Source organism: Phytophthora ramorum (assembly GCF_020800215.1).
Source record: "Phytophthora ramorum isolate Pr-102 chromosome Unknown Phyram_PR-102_s0003, whole genome shotgun sequence".
In the NCBI taxonomy this organism is placed as follows: Eukaryota; Oomycota; class Peronosporomycetes; order Peronosporales; family Peronosporaceae; genus Phytophthora; species Phytophthora ramorum.
The window spans coordinates 974,307-991,262 of record NW_027150649.1 but is presented as its reverse complement, the minus strand read 5'-3'; the positions used below and the strand labels follow the sequence as shown (position 1 = coordinate 991,262).

The 16,956-nt window shown below is 54.2% G+C and overlaps 9 protein-coding genes across 9 annotated transcripts; 6 read left to right on the top strand and 3 right to left on the bottom strand.

Annotated features, from left to right (window-relative positions):
- Positions 1–1,196: 1,196 nt before the first annotated feature.
- Positions 1,197–2,345, top strand: KRP23_3479 (uncharacterized protein; the record flags this gene model as incomplete). The annotated part of the gene is made up of 1 exon (XM_067888336.1): positions 1,197–2,345. The coding sequence occupies one exon, from the start codon at positions 1,197–1,199 to the stop codon at positions 2,343–2,345; it is 1,149 nt and encodes a 382-aa protein (XP_067747587.1).
- A 347-nt stretch (positions 2,346–2,692) lies between these two features.
- Positions 2,693–3,814, top strand: KRP23_3478 (uncharacterized protein; the record flags this gene model as incomplete). Its single annotated transcript, XM_067888335.1, has 1 exon — positions 2,693–3,814. The coding sequence occupies one exon, from the start codon at positions 2,693–2,695 to the stop codon at positions 3,812–3,814; it is 1,122 nt and encodes a 373-aa protein (XP_067747586.1).
- Positions 3,815–4,181: 367 nt separating this feature from the next.
- On the bottom strand, positions 4,182–4,551 carry KRP23_3477 (uncharacterized protein; the record flags this gene model as incomplete). Its single annotated transcript, XM_067888334.1, has 2 exons — positions 4,182–4,354; positions 4,422–4,551. The coding sequence occupies 2 exons, from the start codon at positions 4,549–4,551 to the stop codon at positions 4,182–4,184; spliced, it is 303 nt and encodes a 100-aa protein (XP_067747585.1).
- A 146-nt stretch (positions 4,552–4,697) lies between these two features.
- KRP23_3476 (Programmed cell death protein 2-like) lies at positions 4,698–5,987 on the top strand (the record flags this gene model as incomplete). The annotated part of the gene is made up of 2 exons (XM_067888333.1): positions 4,698–4,793; positions 4,896–5,987. 2 exons carry the CDS (start codon positions 4,698–4,700, stop codon positions 5,985–5,987), a joined length of 1,188 nt encoding a protein of 395 aa, XP_067747584.1.
- A 155-nt stretch (positions 5,988–6,142) lies between these two features.
- Positions 6,143–8,388, top strand: KRP23_3475 (uncharacterized protein; the record flags this gene model as incomplete). The annotated part of the gene is made up of 6 exons (XM_067888332.1): positions 6,143–6,402; positions 6,470–6,905; positions 6,974–7,063; positions 7,137–7,258; positions 7,340–7,471; positions 7,536–8,388. 6 exons carry the CDS (start codon positions 6,143–6,145, stop codon positions 8,386–8,388), a joined length of 1,893 nt encoding a protein of 630 aa, XP_067747583.1.
- A 176-nt stretch (positions 8,389–8,564) lies between these two features.
- Positions 8,565–9,224, bottom strand: KRP23_3474 (uncharacterized protein; the record flags this gene model as incomplete). The annotated part of the gene is made up of 2 exons (XM_067888329.1): positions 8,565–9,056; positions 9,159–9,224. The coding sequence occupies 2 exons, from the start codon at positions 9,222–9,224 to the stop codon at positions 8,565–8,567; spliced, it is 558 nt and encodes a 185-aa protein (XP_067747582.1).
- A 976-nt stretch (positions 9,225–10,200) lies between these two features.
- KRP23_3473 (uncharacterized protein) lies at positions 10,201–11,364 on the top strand (the record flags this gene model as incomplete). Its single annotated transcript, XM_067888328.1, has 1 exon — positions 10,201–11,364. One exon carries the CDS (start codon positions 10,201–10,203, stop codon positions 11,362–11,364), a length of 1,164 nt encoding a protein of 387 aa, XP_067747581.1.
- A 593-nt stretch (positions 11,365–11,957) lies between these two features.
- On the bottom strand, positions 11,958–13,056 carry KRP23_3472 (uncharacterized protein; the record flags this gene model as incomplete). Its single annotated transcript, XM_067888327.1, has 6 exons — positions 11,958–12,134; positions 12,215–12,322; positions 12,389–12,480; positions 12,560–12,671; positions 12,741–12,853; positions 12,978–13,056. 6 exons carry the CDS (start codon positions 13,054–13,056, stop codon positions 11,958–11,960), a joined length of 681 nt encoding a protein of 226 aa, XP_067747580.1.
- A 140-nt stretch (positions 13,057–13,196) lies between these two features.
- On the top strand, positions 13,197–14,019 carry KRP23_3471 (Transcription initiation factor TFIID subunit 14b; the record flags this gene model as incomplete). The annotated part of the gene is made up of 3 exons (XM_067888326.1): positions 13,197–13,401; positions 13,464–13,621; positions 13,687–14,019. 3 exons carry the CDS (start codon positions 13,197–13,199, stop codon positions 14,017–14,019), a joined length of 696 nt encoding a protein of 231 aa, XP_067747579.1.
- Between the last annotated feature and the right edge of the window lie 2,937 nt (positions 14,020–16,956).

The following is a 16,956-nucleotide window of genomic DNA, read 5'->3' as shown; positions in this document are numbered from 1 at the left end:
CTCGTTATCAGTGATAACGATGGTCCATCACTCGAGGCTTCACGGGAAAGCTATTATCTGCTGCATTACCAACCTCCTACAACGTCAGCTATCCACCCTTTCGTTTATGCCATCTCGGTGACATGTCCTCGGTAGCTCGTACATGAGAGAGGCAGACGAGTCTATTTAACCTTTATCGGCGACTAGATGTCTGGTTGATCTTTAGCCTGGTTAGCAGCGCCGGTTCCTTTCGGCCCGGTGGCTGTACGGGGCTTGTCCCTACTGGTGACTTCTCTCTGGGTGGTTCGTTCACTTCCTGCTGACACAGCAGGAGGCGCGTTCCTTTGCTGATCGATCCTGGTTGTCTGCGTAGCTCGTACATGTCGAACAAGCCGAAAGCTTTTTACACATCCCAGTGTAGGAATGCCTATTAGTCGTCTGCTCCCTACTCCAGAAAGCTCGTCGGACTCGGAGTCGTTATCAATAGGCCCGAACTCGACTGTGCACGCGGGCAGACACCCACGACAAACATCCTCGGAATGTCCGAGCCGGAAAACGATTTGTAGCGTCGTTGGTGTGTGCTTATGATGGCAAAACGAGTTCATCGTCTGCAATTTGCAATCTTAAGTTTTTGACCACCTCTTGTAGCGTAGTTGCTTTTCGACAGCAGCAGGATGACCAGGCAGGAGCCTGCCAAGTGACCACCCTTGGATGAGCTTCGCTTAATTATTTTTGCGATTTGTCGTTGAGCGGATAGGAGCTCCGGTCCATGCAGACACTTGACTGCATTTTTCAGAGTGAATCCGTTACAAACAGGGCTGGGATCCTTTCGACTACTACTTGAACCCGGGGGTTATGTTTTTCTTGACCTACATTATCATCAAGCTCCTGCTGATGCGGCCATAGTCTCGTTCGTCTACACCTGTGCACAACGAATACTAGTTTTAGTTGCCTTTCGATACAATCTCTGATTATGCAAGCCTCTAATACCACATACCCTGTCGTACTGCTTTGGGCCATCTGTCCTGAAGAGGATTCACTCGAAACTCCGATGATGCTCAGGCTTCACATAGCGGAGGCGTGGATCTGGCTGGCAGCACTGCTGCCTCCTCACACTCCATCGCTCACGAGATGCCTCGTTGGTCGACTGTCACTTTGGTTTTTGCGGCGTCGAGAGAAAGTTATTGTAGCGGGACAGCAGGAACACTGTGAACACGATGACCCCCAACCAGTGCGGAGACAAGGAGGTGCGCACGCCGGTGGTCGAGGACGCGTACTACCAAGACGCCACAGCGCTACGCCTCGATGTCACGACGCCAGCAACCGAGAGCAAGAAGGAGGACGACGACATCCCGCTGGACAAGAACGACCGCCCGATGGTCATGTTCTTTCGGTGGCGCATGAGCCGCAGGAGGCGGCTGTGCATCATCATCGGACTGATCTTGCTGATCCTCCTCATTGTGCTGCTACTCATCTTCCTGGTCGTTATCCCCGCCTTTATCCAGCACTACATGAACGAGGTGGTGCTCACAATCAACTACATGGACGTCACGGACATCCCGAACGATTCGGAGATCGACGTCACCTTCAGCGTGAACCTTCAGCACGACGTTCCCGTTTCGGCCACCACTAACGAGATGACAGCTTCGCTGATCTACGGTGGCGTGGCGTTCGGTACCGTGGGGATCGAAGCGCTGGACATCAAGTCGGGCAGCCAGAACTACAACCTGACCATGAACACGACAATGGTGATCTCCGACATGGACGGATTCAATGCGATGGCCGAGGCCATGATGCAGGACGAGACGGTGCCGATCACAGCTCAGGCAGAGGTCGACGCTCACGCCATGGGCTTATCGTTCAACAACCTGAACTTCGAGCGCACTCTGAGCCTGGTGGGGTTTAACAAGTTCCAGGACTTGGACCCGGAGGTGCAGCACATTGACCTGTGGGGATGCAGCAACGGCATCTACGAAATGGACGTCAACGCATCAGTCAGCAACCCGTCGGCTATGGGTCTGCAGGGTATCGGTGCGCTCAACATGAGCGTGTACTACAACAACACCTACCTGGGATATGCCTACTCGGAGAAGCCGGAGCTGGGAATGCCGCGTGGCCTGAGCAACCAGACTTTCCGCGTTGTCATGTCGGAGGACTCGTCAGCGCTGGAAGGCGTGATTACAGGTTTCTTTAGCGGTGGCATCGAGGTGAACGTCCGTGGCGACAACCCGTACTCGACCGAGTATGAGCAGTTCAAGGAGGCCATCGCCAAAGTCAACATGACTGTGGAGTACGATGACGGACTCAATGATGTGAGCTTCAACACGTCGTGCGTATCCAGCTTCTTGACAGTACTGGGCTATTAGATAGCAGTGCTCGCCACAAGCATGCGGTCGGTGTCGACCCGAGTTTATAATATAGTGTGATCAACGTCCCATATTGTCGGTCAAGTGTTCTTGCGCCATTGATTCAGGTAGGCAGCGTCGGTGTCGTGGCCTACCTTCAGCTTGAGGAAACGACCAACATGGAGCATCAGCTCGTTGGACTCGAGGCTGGCTGAGACATCGTAATCTTGCTGAAGACATTTCGTTCGATCTCCAACCCGCTAAAAGCAGACAGCTCCCGGCGGAGTGGAGTAACGTTTGAAGCAGCAGAGTCGCTAGCCTGATTTTTGCCGTGGTCATCACGAATCGATCCGCCGTATCCCGAGAACATGGATGTTACATCGCCCAGCACGCAGGTAGCATACCGTGAACCGTCCTTCGTGCGACTTAATGTCGATGCCACAGACACGAAGGAGGGGAAGGAGAGCGAGGGCCAAGAGGCCTTGCTTGATTCAGACATCAAGCCGCTCAAGAAGTTCCTTTGGTGGCACATGACCAAGAGGCAGCGTATCCTTGTCATCGTCGGGCTCGTGCTGCTACTGTTGCTCGTACTCTTTTTTATCGTGTGGTTTGCCATAATCCCCGCGGTGATCCGACATTACGCCAGCAGCGTCCAAATGACTCTCAACTACATAGACATCGTGAACATCCCGGACAACGCTACGCTTGCTGTGGATCTGAGCCTGAATATTCAACACGACGTGGGCATCGCTGCCACCACCGACAACACAACCGTCTCGCTACTCTTCGGTGGTGCCGTCTTCGCTACTCTTCCTTTTCCAGGGCTCGGCCTCAAGACAGGCTCGCAGAACTACAACATTACCATCGACGCTGAGATGCCTATTACGGACCAAAGTGCGTTCAACACCATGTCGGACGCCCTCATGAACGAACCCGAAATCACGCTGACAGCCAGCACATCTTTCGATGCCCACGCACTGGGTATGTCCTTCAGCGGGATCAACTTCGAGCGCGAGTTGCCCCTTGAGGGTTTCGCCAGCTTCAGCGACCCGGAGCCCGTGGTCGAGAACATCGAGCTCACCACCTGCACATCGGAGGAGTACCTTATCAACATCAACGTAACGCTGGTCAACACCGCGCGTATGGGTCTGGACGGTATCGGCGCGCTCAACATGAGTCTATACAACGGAAATGAGTACCTGGGCTACGCGCTATCGCAGAAGCCCGAGCTGGGCATTCCTCGGGGCATGAGCGACCAGAGCTACCTCGTCACCGTGGACGCTAACACTGTCTCCATCACCAGCATGGTGTTGCCCGCCCTGACTGGCACGACGCAGTTTTACATTGTTGGAAACAACCCGTACATCACGACGCATGGTCAATTCGTCGAGGCGCTGAACAACGTCAACATGAGCGTGCCGTCCAGCAGCGGCTCATTCTCCGCCATGAACGTCGGCTCATCCTGCAGCCTGGTGTCTTTGCTGGGGTAGGGTGCGGAACGATACGCTATGTGACCAGGTCTACAAATGCGTTTGTACATGACTCGAATCCTGAACACGACACTCTTCTGTTAGTCCAAGTTTCCACGGTAACTTGTCGAGTCTCAAGAAGCAAAAGAGCAGCACCCGGTTGCTAGTGGTTGCTGACCACCACCCTATAGTATTATATTCCGTGTCCTCCTTTCCAGTTTCCTTTTCTGTCTCGAGCAGAACTTGTCGCCTTCCGTCCACGAACCCTTCCGGACGCGAGCTTGGCCACAGACCCCATTGCTTCAACGGACCCTTGGACGTTTAACTGCTCTGGTGTTGCTCAACTTTAGATTTCCATCAGTCTCGCTTCTTCCAAGCAGAAAACCATCTAGTTGGAGCCCGAGATCTTCTCCTTGAAGTCGCCCACCGCCTTGTCCGTCTTGTCCAGAGCTGCCTGTGCGTTGGCGTCGCCCGCGAACGCCAGCTGGCACGTCGTCCAGCTCGAGCCGGCGCCCACACCAGCGCCCAAACCCGTCACTAGTCCACGGCCCGCACCAGAACCTGCGTATCATACAAAAGTTAGTTATATGGACAACAGTCCTGTCCAATGGAGGATCGGGCGACGTACGCGCCAGGACGAGGGACGTGAGGCCGCCAGCCACAAGGCCGGCACCGAAATACAGCGTGAAGTTCTCGAGACACTTGTCCCACTTCTCGGAGATGCGGTACTCGGACGGGATCTCCTTGTTGTCGCTCATGGTGCTCGTCGGCTGCTCTTCCGCTTTGATCCTGCGTTCGGCTCGGACGTGAGGACGGCGAGATACCGCACTTTCAGCCAATCAACACAATGTATTCTACTAAGTACGATATACACCAGCAGACCAGTGAAACCTCGTTGAGAGCAATGGACGAAGAGCGCGCCGTGCTGCTGGGCACGATCCAGGAGCGCCAGAGCGTGGACAACGGCTCGCCCTACGTGTGCAAGGCTGGCGGGACACCTGTACGTACTGTGATGGAAGTATTGCTGAGAATTCCATTGCGTTTGGCTGTAAAATTCGACGTTGATACATTGACACTTGCGACTGTTGATGGGCTTGTGTAGGCTTGGTACTCGGAGCCGCCGTCAGAGGCTAAGACCTTGACATGTACCAAGTGTGGCAAGGGGTTGTTCCTGGTTGCACAAGTGTACGCTCCAGTGGAGACGCACCGGACGCTCTACGTCTTCGGATGCAACTCGATGGCGTGCACTGAAACTCCTGGCAGTTGGAGAGTGCTGCGAGACCAAGCGGAGCTGGTGAAGGAGACTCCAGTGTCAAAGGAAATTGAAAACGTGACGGAGCAGGTCGATAAGGTGAAGCTCGCGTGGGGATCGGATAGTGATGACAGCGACTGGAGCGACGATGAGGACGACAGCAAGACGCAGAGCCAGGGGGCTGGCCTTGTGGACCTGGAAGCTCTGCTGCAGCAGCGTGACGACGCCATGATGGCTACTACAAATACAGCGAAAACAGCTTCAGCGCCTAAGAAGGCGGAGCCCGTAAAGCAAAACGGTCTATCAGGCAACCGAAATGCCTTCCCAGCTCTATCCATTGAAGTGGTCGACGAGCCTTACGAAGACTACACGTCTGAACATGACTTCGCACACGAAAACAAATTACTCGAGCAGTACATGAAGCAAGAGGAAGAGGAAAAGGCAACTGACATTGGAGACCTTCGCACCGTCATCACGAATTCAAAGAAGAAGGGAGGCGCAGCGCAATCGGGCGGTGGTGCATCATCCACAGCAGAGTCTTATGAGAAAACCCCGGCGGGGCAGCGGCATCTGTTGCGCTTCCAAAAGCGTATCAGTCGCTGCCCTCTGCAGTGCCTTCGCTACGACTACGGCGGCGAGCCATTGTGGCCCGTGGTGACCCCGCAGAACCGCAAGATCCCACCTTGCCCTGGTTGCGGCGAAGGGCGGTCATTCGAGATGCAGCTGACGCCGACGATTAATTACTTCCTCAAGGTGGACGAGTATGCAGCAGCCGACTCGAAAAATCCTTTAGGTTCTACTGAAAGTACGGCCGACCCCCCCAAAGCGGTGGTTCCTCCTGGCGGCATGGATTGGCTCAGTCTCCTCGTGTACAGTTGCTCTGCGAGCTGCAATCGGAGCCACGAGGAGTTTGTCCACGTCGTGCCGTCCCCGACATCCTAGAAAACCCAGTACCGTAATACACACGAACACGTTGAGAGGAAGTCTTTATTCTACCTCGTATAAGTATACCTAGTGCTATGTATGCCACACCATATTATGATTTGTTTAAGTTTACGCGTTCAAATGACCTCCAACCGCCCATACTTCCACCAACTATGCGGGCGATGCGCGCTCGACTCCTGCCGCGCACCGGCGTCTCTGGGCATCGCGGCACTTTGAAGCCATTAAACTCGGCTACCTTTGTGCTTGCCAACGCGCTACCAAGTCGTCGCAGCTTCTCGTTCAGCGCCACGTACCCCACGCCCACCGAGTCAGCTGCCATGGATGACACAGACAACAAATCTTCGCCTCGACTGGTCTGCGGCAAGTGCAACACGACGCTGAGCCCCACAAAAGATCTCGTCTTCTTTAAATGGTGGTTTTATCATTATTATGTTTGTTTTATGCGGTGGGAGAATTATTTACTGACGCACTTCATTTAGGAGGAATGGGATTCACGTGTCGAGCGCGACGGATGAGCCACTGAAGAATCTGTTCCCTGAGGACTCGGTGGACGAGGCTGACGCAAGCTGGAAGAAGCACAAGATGTTGTGCATCAAGTGCAATTTCCAGGTCGGCACGCTCGCGCGGATCTTTTCGTCGGACAAAGTCCTGTTCAGTGCGTCCTGCGTGGCAGTGCAGATGCCCGAGGATCAGTCGCCACTGCTGTCGTTGTCGGGATATCCATCGTCGCTGCTGAGCTTTACGATGTGGTCGGAGTTGATTCTGATGGCCGAAACGCAGCCGAAACTCAAGGACCTGCTGCAGATCCGCAGAGTGGACAACATTCAAGAGTACTCGACTGACAATGCCAAGCTCAACCGCAAACTGCTCATGGCCAAGGACTTGCAGGAAATGCTGCATGTGGTGGAGGAGAACGTGCGCTGAGTTTGTGTGTAAGTTGAATGTCGTACTGGAGAATGCTTACGATCGTGTTTGTGCAACAGGCTTTCGTCTTAAACCACTACAATATCCGAACAGCGATTGACCGCGCGGGTCGATTCGTGTCCACGAGGACAACCAGAGCTAACTTGCTGGTAAGATCAGCTTGTAGATCTGTAAGTTATCTGGCTTGCTTGGGCCAAAACTGACCATCTTGCATTGTAACAGGCAGTTAACCACGTCGATGGTTCTAACAAGTCCGAAGCGCCTGAGGATGGCTTGCTTGCACTTCCGTCACCGGCTTTATTCCCGAAGTGGTCTGCTAAACCCGACGCCATCGACACAAAGCGGTAAGTCTTGTATGTGTTTCATATTACCAGCTGAACTGGTTTCTCATTACGCCATTTTCACTGTGTCACTTTTGGGTGCAGGTTTTGGAAGCTGATTGACGAAACTGAAAAGCTCGTGAACTTTGGCATTGCTGCCTTCAAAACCGGCAGTGCGCTATCCAATCTCACGACTGCCCTGATGCGCCTCGGTGTGGGTCGCCCGAAAATTTTACAGTACGTAAGCCTCAAACAAAAAGTGAAAAGAGCATCAGCTAATGCTGTGCATGTCTTGTTATAGAGCTGTAGCGGCTCAGACAGTGTACATGATGAAATCGGACAAGGCAAAAATCAACGCACACGAAGCCTGCATGGTAGTCACTGCAATCGCTCACTTGTTGCCGAGGGAAAACCGCAGAGAGGAGTGGATCTTTGTGGCGCTACAGGCAGCAAGTGAGATGGCGCTAGCTGAGCTAGCTGACGGGAAAACAAGCGCTGAGAACAAGCAGCGAGCAGTAGAAGTGCTTGTTCCGCTCGCACGATCGTTCCTGTTCGTGGAACGCTTTGACGAAAAACTGTTCCGCCGAACTTTTCAGGAGGTCAACTTGGGGGTATTGGATAAGCTTAACATGCCGCCATTCAAGCTGAGGGTACTCAAGTCAAAGCTGTACCAGGTCCACCTGGACTGCGAGCTCCACGACCGACCCAGCAAGCTTCGACTGTCACCGGCGCTGGAAGGTGAATGCAAGCGCGTGTTCGATGCCCATCAGAAGAAGGGCAAGAGTTCGTCGTTCCGCCTGCACCATCTTGTCTCCACCGCGCTGGACGAGATCGGAATCAAAAACGAGACTGCGTATGCTACGGAGACGGGCTATCATCTCGACTTGGTGGCTCGGAAGCAGAAGATTGCGATCGAACTCAACCCTTCGGATTGCTATCAAGCGCTGGAACCAGGCAACGAGGACGATCCTAAAACTTTTGCTTTCGTGGATCTGAAGGCACGGCACCTGGAGCGTTTGGGCTGGACCATCATCCAGCTCCACGCCGACCGATTCCAGCAGCTCGAGACACTGGAGGACCGTGTCATGCACCTTAGTATGCTGTTGGAGATCGCCACTTGCCGCGAGCAGAAGTATTCAAAGGCCAGAAAGTAAGTCCTGAGAGGCGAAGCAGCAAGAACCAAATAAAGGCTCGCGCTAGATAGAGAATCACGTGCAGTAGTCGAGACTGCTATCTCAATACAAACAAAGGTCATGAAGTTTTGCTCGTCAGGTTAGCGCTGGTCTCCTGTAGGCGTGCAAGCCAACCTACAAGTACTAAGGTGCCCGTCCTACTCGGCGTGCTTCGCCTTCTTCTTCTTGTGTTTCTTCTCCTTTTTAACAGACTTCTCTTCTTCTGCGGGCTCTTCCACTGCAGCCATCTTGTTCTTTTTGTGCTTCTTTTTGTGCTTCTTGGACTTGTGCTCCTCGTCAGCGCTGACGACGGCGGCCTCTTCTTCGTCCTCCACAGCAAGGGCCTCGTCAGCGACCTGCTCCAGTTTTCGCTTCTTGCTCTTTTTCGTGGGGGCCTGTTCCTCAGCCTCTTTCGCAGCACGCTTGGCTTTCTTTTTGGCCTTCTTCTCCTTCTTCAGGCGCTTTTTCTCCTTCTTCGAGAGCTCCTCGGACCCCTCGTCGCTGTCCGCCTCTTTTTCCTCCTCCCAGTGTTTGTGCTGGTAGCCGCTCTCTCCCTGGCGCACGAACATGGAATACAGTCCGTTGTTGGGTAGTCCATCGGAGCGCTTGGCACCCTTCCTGCCGCCGGTCGACGCGAAGCCCAAGCCGCCCTATACATGCACAGCCATTGCTAATGAGCCTCGTCCCATTCTCGGCGGAATATCACGCCGTAAAGACGCCATCAGCAATCGGATTCGTCAACGCTCGCTTACCTTCTTGCCGCCCGGGCGCAGCTTCGAGAGCATGTCATGGAGCCGGATGAGCTTCTCGTCCTCCATTATCGGTCGGTCGCGTTAGTCTGTTGCAGGGCCAGTCGACTCGAGTGCGGCAGCTCAGCCAGCCAAAGCTCAGCGAGGAACAAGGCTAGGCGCAGAAACTCTGATCGCCAGCCAGTGGTGACCTCGACCAGTCTGGTGTGGCCAACACCGACGGGTGTTGGACCTTGGTTTAATGGCTTTATTGATACGAACATATGAGTTGGGGTGGCGTGATGAGTAGTGAGTTCAATTTAAAGCATTACCAACATCGCCAGAACGACAGCTATGGTAGCACTAAACTCAGGGAAACCAGGTACCCTTGAAGCGTGGTACACTGTCTTTTCAACCAGACAGTGCACATGCAATGTAACAGGTCCATAATATATGAAGGTTAGCAAATCGCTTTACAGCGTTGTGGTCCTCGACACTTGAAAATCAATTGATGGAGGCTATTATTTTGTGTAGACTCTGCGTCGACACATTTTTCTATGAAACCGTAATGGTGTCATCCCTCTCGGTGGGACGCGCTACATCAGATTTGATACCGCTACCTCCACATACCCTGCCAATACCGATGAAACGACTTTGTTAGGAATCTAGTTGCTGTGCCGAGGTAGACAGATCTCCGCCAGAACTGCGTATTCTGCAGCAAGTGCCCGTTGAACAGAAGAACGAGATACCAATCGCAAGGCTCAAGTGCATCAAGCTATCACGTTTTTTACAGGATTTTGCTAAAAGCGCTTCCAGAAAGCCACCTCACTAAGTGCTACCTTCAAAATTGAATATTACGACTAAGATGATGCAGTTGGGGTGGGAGCATTGATTGCCCATCCCAATCTGCTCCGTCTTCAGCGCTGACACTGCCCGGACACCTTGATAGGCGAGGTCCGAGCCTCGGGCACCGCGTGCAGTTCCTTCAGCCGGCTGACTCGTGTTGTCGGCAGGTCACTTTGCAATTCGCCTTTACCCTCCGAGACGCCCGACTAGTGACAGCAGCATGAACACGAACCACGCCGACTCGGTGCAGACCCCCGTGGCCCAGGCGGTGCACACGCCCGTGGCCGAGGGCGCCCACTACAACGATGAGCCCGCGCTGCGCCTCGACGTGTCAGCACCCGGCGCCGAGTCCAAGAAGGACGACGGCGAGAGCGCTGCGGCCACCGACAAGAACGGCCGTCCACGCGTCAAGTTCTTCAAGTGGCACATGACCCGCACGCAGCGCATTCTGCTTATCAGCGGCTTGGTGATCATCCTTCTCGCCGTGATCCTACTCATCGTGTTCTTGGCCATTATCCCTGCCGTGATCCAGCACTACGTCAACTCGGTGGACCTGACCATCAATTATCTGGACGTCAAGTCCATCCCGAGCGACTCGGACCTCAATGTCGAGTTGAGCCTGAACGTGCAGCACGACATCGCCATTGCCGCCACCACGGATGACATCACAGCCTCGCTCGTGTACGGCGGTGTGGCGTTTGGCTCGGTGGTGATCCCTGGTCTGGATATCAAGACGGGCGCACAGGACTACAACCTGACTGTGGACGGCACGCTGACACTGACCGACGTCGAGACGTTCAACCTCATGGCCGAGGGCCTGGTGGAGGATGCCGAGATCTCGCTCGAGGCCAGTGCTACGATCAAGGCGCACGCTATCGGCCTGACATACGATGGCCTGGACCTGAAGCGCACACTGCCGCTCGAGGGCTTCAACCAGTTCAGCGACCCGGCTCCGGAGATCGACTACATCGATTGGTTCGGCTGCACCAACGACGTGTACCAGATGGACATCAACGTGACGCTGTACAACCCGTCTACCATGGGCCTCAACGGCATTGGCGCGCTCAACCTGAGCCTGTACTACGCCGACAGCTACCTGGGCTATGCCGAGTCGCTCAAGCCCGAGCTGGGCCTGCCGCGTGGCGAGAGCGTACAGCTCTTCCGCGCCACCGTGCCGCAGGACTCGTCGGCTCTGCTCTCCATGGCCATGGGGGTCATTGGCGGCAGCGCACAGTTCTACATCACGGGCGACAACCCGTACTCGACCGAGTACACGCAGTTCGCCGAGGCTATCAGCAAGGTCAACATGAGCGTCGTTTACACTGACGGTCTCTCCAACCTCGGCCTCAACACGTCGTGCAACGTCCTCTCGCTGCTGGGTTAAGAAAGCAATGTATTAGATCATGATAACGATAGCAACGGTGAGCTCCACTTGTAATAGAGTCGCTCCGCCTGCATTCCTCTTTTCGCATTAAGCGCTCGGTTTAACGTATCCGGTAAGCCCACTGCAACGGACGTCTTTGTGAACTCCATCCTTCATTGATCAACACTCAGCTTCATCCCCCAGACCACTTGAGGGCGTGAATCGCTCCTTACCGCTCGTCTACTTTGCGTTGGCGAGCAGAACTCGCACCCACGCGGGGCTACGTATGTCCATCTCATTGTGCAAGCTCCATTGACGTCGCGTGCGTGGACAGCGGTGATTGCTGGATGGACATCTTGATGGAGATGTCGGTGACCGAGTCCCTCTGCAAGGTAGACTCCTTGAAGTTGAACACAGAGGCTGGCTAAAAGAGGCAATCATGGAGCCCGTGATGGATAGTCAGCAGTGCTGCTGGCCCAACACTGCAGCAATGATCGAGAACAGCAACTTTCACTATGGCAAGCAGCTCGTCCTGCATTATTCGCCCGAGGTTACCAATAGCAGACACGTAGTAGTACATAATAGATGGAGCTGTAAAATGGGAATGAAACGGCTTACGACTTCTGCTCGAACGTGAGCTCGTACTCACCAGCGCCGATCTCCACCTTGATGGTTTCGCCGAGAGTAAGCTCGTACGGCTGGTGAGCATCCAACTCCAAGCCGTCGATGCGTGTCCCGTTCGTACTGTCCAAGTCGATGAAAAATATTTTTCCTGTTGTCTCCATTTTGATCTGTAGATCCAGTAAGCAACAATGTTAGTGGATCACGCGTGAAAGCTGCATGTAACATAGGGCCGATATGGCATTCTTACCTCTCCGTGTGACGTTGAAAGCTCCGAGTCCTTCGGCATGCTCAATCCACGAGGCGGGCGGAACTTTCGACCAGTAGACCGGCCCACAAAGCAGGATGAATGTCGTTTCTGCATAAATTCAAGGCCGCTGTTAGCCCTCTAGAACATAATAAGCACTAGGAAAGATTGGCGTACCACGTCAATGTCCATGGAGAATTTCCGCCCTCGATAGGGACCAGTGATGCACTGCACCGCGATTGTAAATGCCCGTGGAATAGCATTGCCGTCTGTTACAGAACACGCAACACCACGAGACTTAGTCGCAACTAGCATTCACTACTTTCCAACAACAAAAAACGTCCGCACCTTTGTCGAGATTCTCCTTCTCAGCCTCGAGAGCATCCAGCAGTGCTTTCTTGCCTGCCTCCAGTTCTCGCCGCAGCTCTTCCGCCCGCATATTCGCTTGCTCCACCAGTCTCTGCAGTAACCAATCCTCACAATGGTCAACGATGCCAGTCAACCACAGGCTCCGCGTCAGCGAACGTACTTTGGACGACGCATGACAGTCCCGCAGTAGAAATCCCTGTACGTCGATCATATCATCCATCTGCTGCTGTGTGACATCATTGTTGTCCTCTTCAAGCGAACTGGAAGCCCTCCCTAGAGCCACAACACAATGAGCCATTTCAAAAACTTAAAGTGCAAACTTTTCGTCGGGTGTTAAGCGTCGACACGCTGCAATTCGGTCAACCCGACTGTGAAATAGTTGAGCAGGTTATTGTACCTCTCTTCATGGAGGGTGCGGCCTCCTGTTCCTCAGTTGCTGCTGCAGCGGCTACGGTGATCGCATGCTTCCGCTTCATCTTGGACGAAGTCAAACTGGAATTTGAAAAAAGTGCGGCAGCGAATCCAACCTGAATATTGTCCAATGGAGTGGCTGATCGATTTTCGACGAATCATGGTCATTTTGAATTGGCAGTTAGGAACAGTTATAACAGTCGGAATGTCGGACGCCCGCCAGAAGAGTGTCGTGGTGAGCAAGCCCATTCTCTATGGGTCGGTGGCCACGTACCTCGGGCGCAAGGCTGAGGAGACCAAGACGCACCGCTGGTCCATCTACCTGCGCGGCGTGGACAACGAGGACCTGTCCTACATGATCAGCAAGGTCGTCATCAGCCTCCACGTGAGCTTCGCTAATCCGGTCCGAGGTGCGTTGTATTTAAAATGTATTTATCTTTAACCGATAGTAACGGATCGTGCTTATCCGCAGTTCTGACGGAACCACCGTACGAGGTTACGGAATTGGGCTGGGGCGAGTTCGAGACGCGCATTCAGATCTACTTCCACGACCCAAACGAGCGGCCGATCAGCATCATCCACTTGCTGGTGCTGTATCCACCCAACAGCCAGCCTGCCAGCACCAAGAAGGTAACTTCAGCTTGCTTCAAGTCTGCACAGCACGTTTTAACGAACACTCCCTTTTGTTGTTGAAGCCCGTGGTGAGCGAGTTTTACGATGAGCTCGTGTTCAATGAGCCGACCGAGTTCTTCTACAAGAAGCTGATGGCTGGACCGGACCGGCAGGCTCCGCCGCTGGCCATGCAGGACCACTTGCCCACCTACTCGGACGTTGAATTGCTCAAGACACTGGCTCGCGGAGAGAGTTTCGTGAAAAAGGAGATTCAGGACACCAAGAACCTGCTGCTGAGTGCCGACATGGAGATCAAAGAGCTCAAGGAGCGCATCGCCGAGCACACCAAGAAGAAAAAGCAGGCTGATAAGCTGGCTGCTACGCACGCAGCACCAGCGTTTCCGTCTATGCCGTGACATTGAATGCCAATCAAGTCGCTGAGTAGTGGCTTTGCTGATCATGTTCATGCCCAAGCACATATTTAAATAGCGAGGAACCCTGTTTTGCTCATTCTTGACTTGTAAATGGGGTGAATCAATTCTGCACCTGCTTGTTGTTATTCGGTGTCGTTGGCATGAGCCAACTAGGTAGCAACTGCGCCACTGCGCAACATGCTTCCTCACACCGTAGAGCGAGCGATAGCAGAGATGATGCGTTGTTCTCGCCGAAAAATTCTCGGTATTCGTATTGCTGCACGGCGAGATCGTCGACTAGCAAGGGCGTAGTTGCCAAGGTCTTTCAGTCTAGCCGCAAGCTAATTGAGATGGTTTACCTCACCGTGCGATTGGAGCGACATTTACCAGTACTAATATATACCGCAACAGCAGTGCTTCTTATTTGATCTCCTGCTGCTGGTGGATCGCCATAGTAAGAGAAGGAAAACTTGATGCGTGCGAGGCGGCAAGTTGGCGAATGAAGTGAAGCTCTCGCTGATCGGCCGCTCGCGCACAAGTGCGGGAAGCGAGGTGCACCTCGGTGTGCGCTTCTTCACGACGGGTTTCCGCGACTTATTTGACTGGCGGCGAGTATGGAGCGACCTGCCATCAACAGAGGTGTCACTCGAGGGGATGGGCAGACAACTTCAACTTGAGAATCTTTTTGACAGCGTTAGTGCCGCTGCTGCTGGCTGCGCGTTTGCTGCCCAGCGGCTGCAGAGCAGGCGTCCAGGCTACTGCTCGGGTTTGTACGCTGTGGCATCTGAAAGGTGCTCGCCGTGGTGATCTCTTTCGTGCGAGCGTAGGCAATGGCGCCGTGCTTCGGCGTCGGAATTTGCCGTAGTGGTCCACTACTAGTGGATCACCTCGCGGAACACAGTCGAGCCACACACAGTTATAGAGCGCTGGTCTCCGTTGCAGTTGGCATCTCATGGCAGGCGCTGCCGGTAGCATCCCCGCTTGAGTTCTGCAGTGTAAGCACCTCGTTGTGCAGCTTGGTATGCCAAGGTGTCGGAAACGCTGCGGTAACGGGCCCCAGAAGCAATGCTGCAGTGGTTGCCAACCACTGGTTGGCAGCGCGCTCGACTAGCGCAGCGAGCAGCTACCTACGCTAGTCAGATGACTCATGCACGCTGCTTAACATCCGACATCGCACCAATATCCGCCACTGCTTGGTGGTCCCCTGGATAGCTGCAGGAAATGGCTTGGGATCGTGACGCACTCGGATCACTGCGATATTTTAACACTTATGAACATCCTGTAGACCGCTGGAACATCGGGTGTTGTGTACGCCTGATGCGCGCCTTCGCCTGCTTGTCTGAAGTGGCCACCTACCTGACCTACTGCAAGAAGGTGTTTGTGCAGGCCTTGCTCAAGGCTAATTGCCACGTTAATTAACAAGCAGAGCTGAAGCAGGCCGGCCACGACTCCCTTTAATTGTGTGTGCGGTCTCCGATGATATTCTGCGAGCCGGCTGCCGTGATCTTTCCCTCGGGATCGGACCCGCCGCATGTCAATGCTGTCGTCTCAGGAGTGCTTGGTGGCAGCAACTTGCTGTCACCCGATTATTTCGAAGCGACCACCGCACGAACGCCAACGAAAGGTGGCGGCGGGCTTGAGCAGCGTCGTGGCAACTTACCATTGGCATGGTCTCCGATGCCAACGGAGGCGTTCAAGTCTCCTCAATGAGGATAACCACAGTGCTGATCTTTGCGTGACAGGCGTGGGCTTGCGCATCCCGCCTCCGTTGAACTCGGCTGACATGGATGCTACCGAGACTCGTAACTTACGAGTTGCCATCGTTTATTTAATTGTCCTTCCGCACGTACAATCCAAGGGTTTTCTGTCCTTGTACTTGTCAGAAGCCCCCCCCCCCCCCCCCCCCCCTGCACCGGAACAGAGCGCTCGCAGCGATATTCAGCTAATATAGCAAAGTACAGCGATGCTGTCTACGCATATCCAGCAAGGTCGTGCACGCCGGCAACCATGCACTCTTGCCAGTACCAGACCCACAAGGCAACGTTCACGTCGAAGTGGATGTCGTTGGCAACAAATCCTCTTCGTTGTGAATTTGACGTTAGCATCCATGTCAGCCGAGTTCAACGGAGGCGGGATGCGCAAGCCCACGCCTGTCACGCAAAGATCAGCACTGTGGTTATCCTCATTGAGGAGACTTGAACGCCTCCGTTGGCATCGGAGACCATGCCAATGGTAAGTTGCCACGACGCTGCTCAAGCCCGCCGCCACCTTTCGTTGGCGTTCGTGCGGTGGTCGCTTCGAAATAATCGGGTGACAGCAAGTTGCTGCCACCAAGCACTCCTGAGACGACAGCATTGACATGCGGCGGGTCCGATCCCGAGGGAAAGATCACGGCAGCCGGCTCGCAGAATATCATCGGAGACCGCACACACAATTAAAGGGAGTCGTGGCCGGCCTGCTTCAGCTCTGCTTGTTAATTAACGTGGCAATTAGCCTTGAGCAAGGCCTGCACAAACACCTTCTTGCAGTAGGTCAGGTAGGTGGCCACTTCAGACAAGCAGGCGAAGGCGCGCATCAGGCGTACACAACACCCGATGTTCCAGCGGTCTACAGGATGTTCATAAGTGTTAAAATATCGCAGTGATCCGAGTGCGTCACGATCCCAAGCCATTTCCTGCAGCTATCCAGGGGACCACCAAGCAGTGGCGGATATTGGTGCGATGTCGGATGTTAAGCAGCGTGCATGAGTCATCTGACTAGCGTAGGTAGCTGCTCGCTGCGCTAGTCGAGCGCGCTGCCAACCAGTGGTTGGCAACCACTGCAGCATTGCTTCTGGGGCCCGTTACCGCAGCGTTTCCGACACCTTGGCATACCAAGCTGCACAACGAGGTGCTTACACTGCAGAACTCAAGCGGGGATGCTACCGGCAGCGCCTGCCAT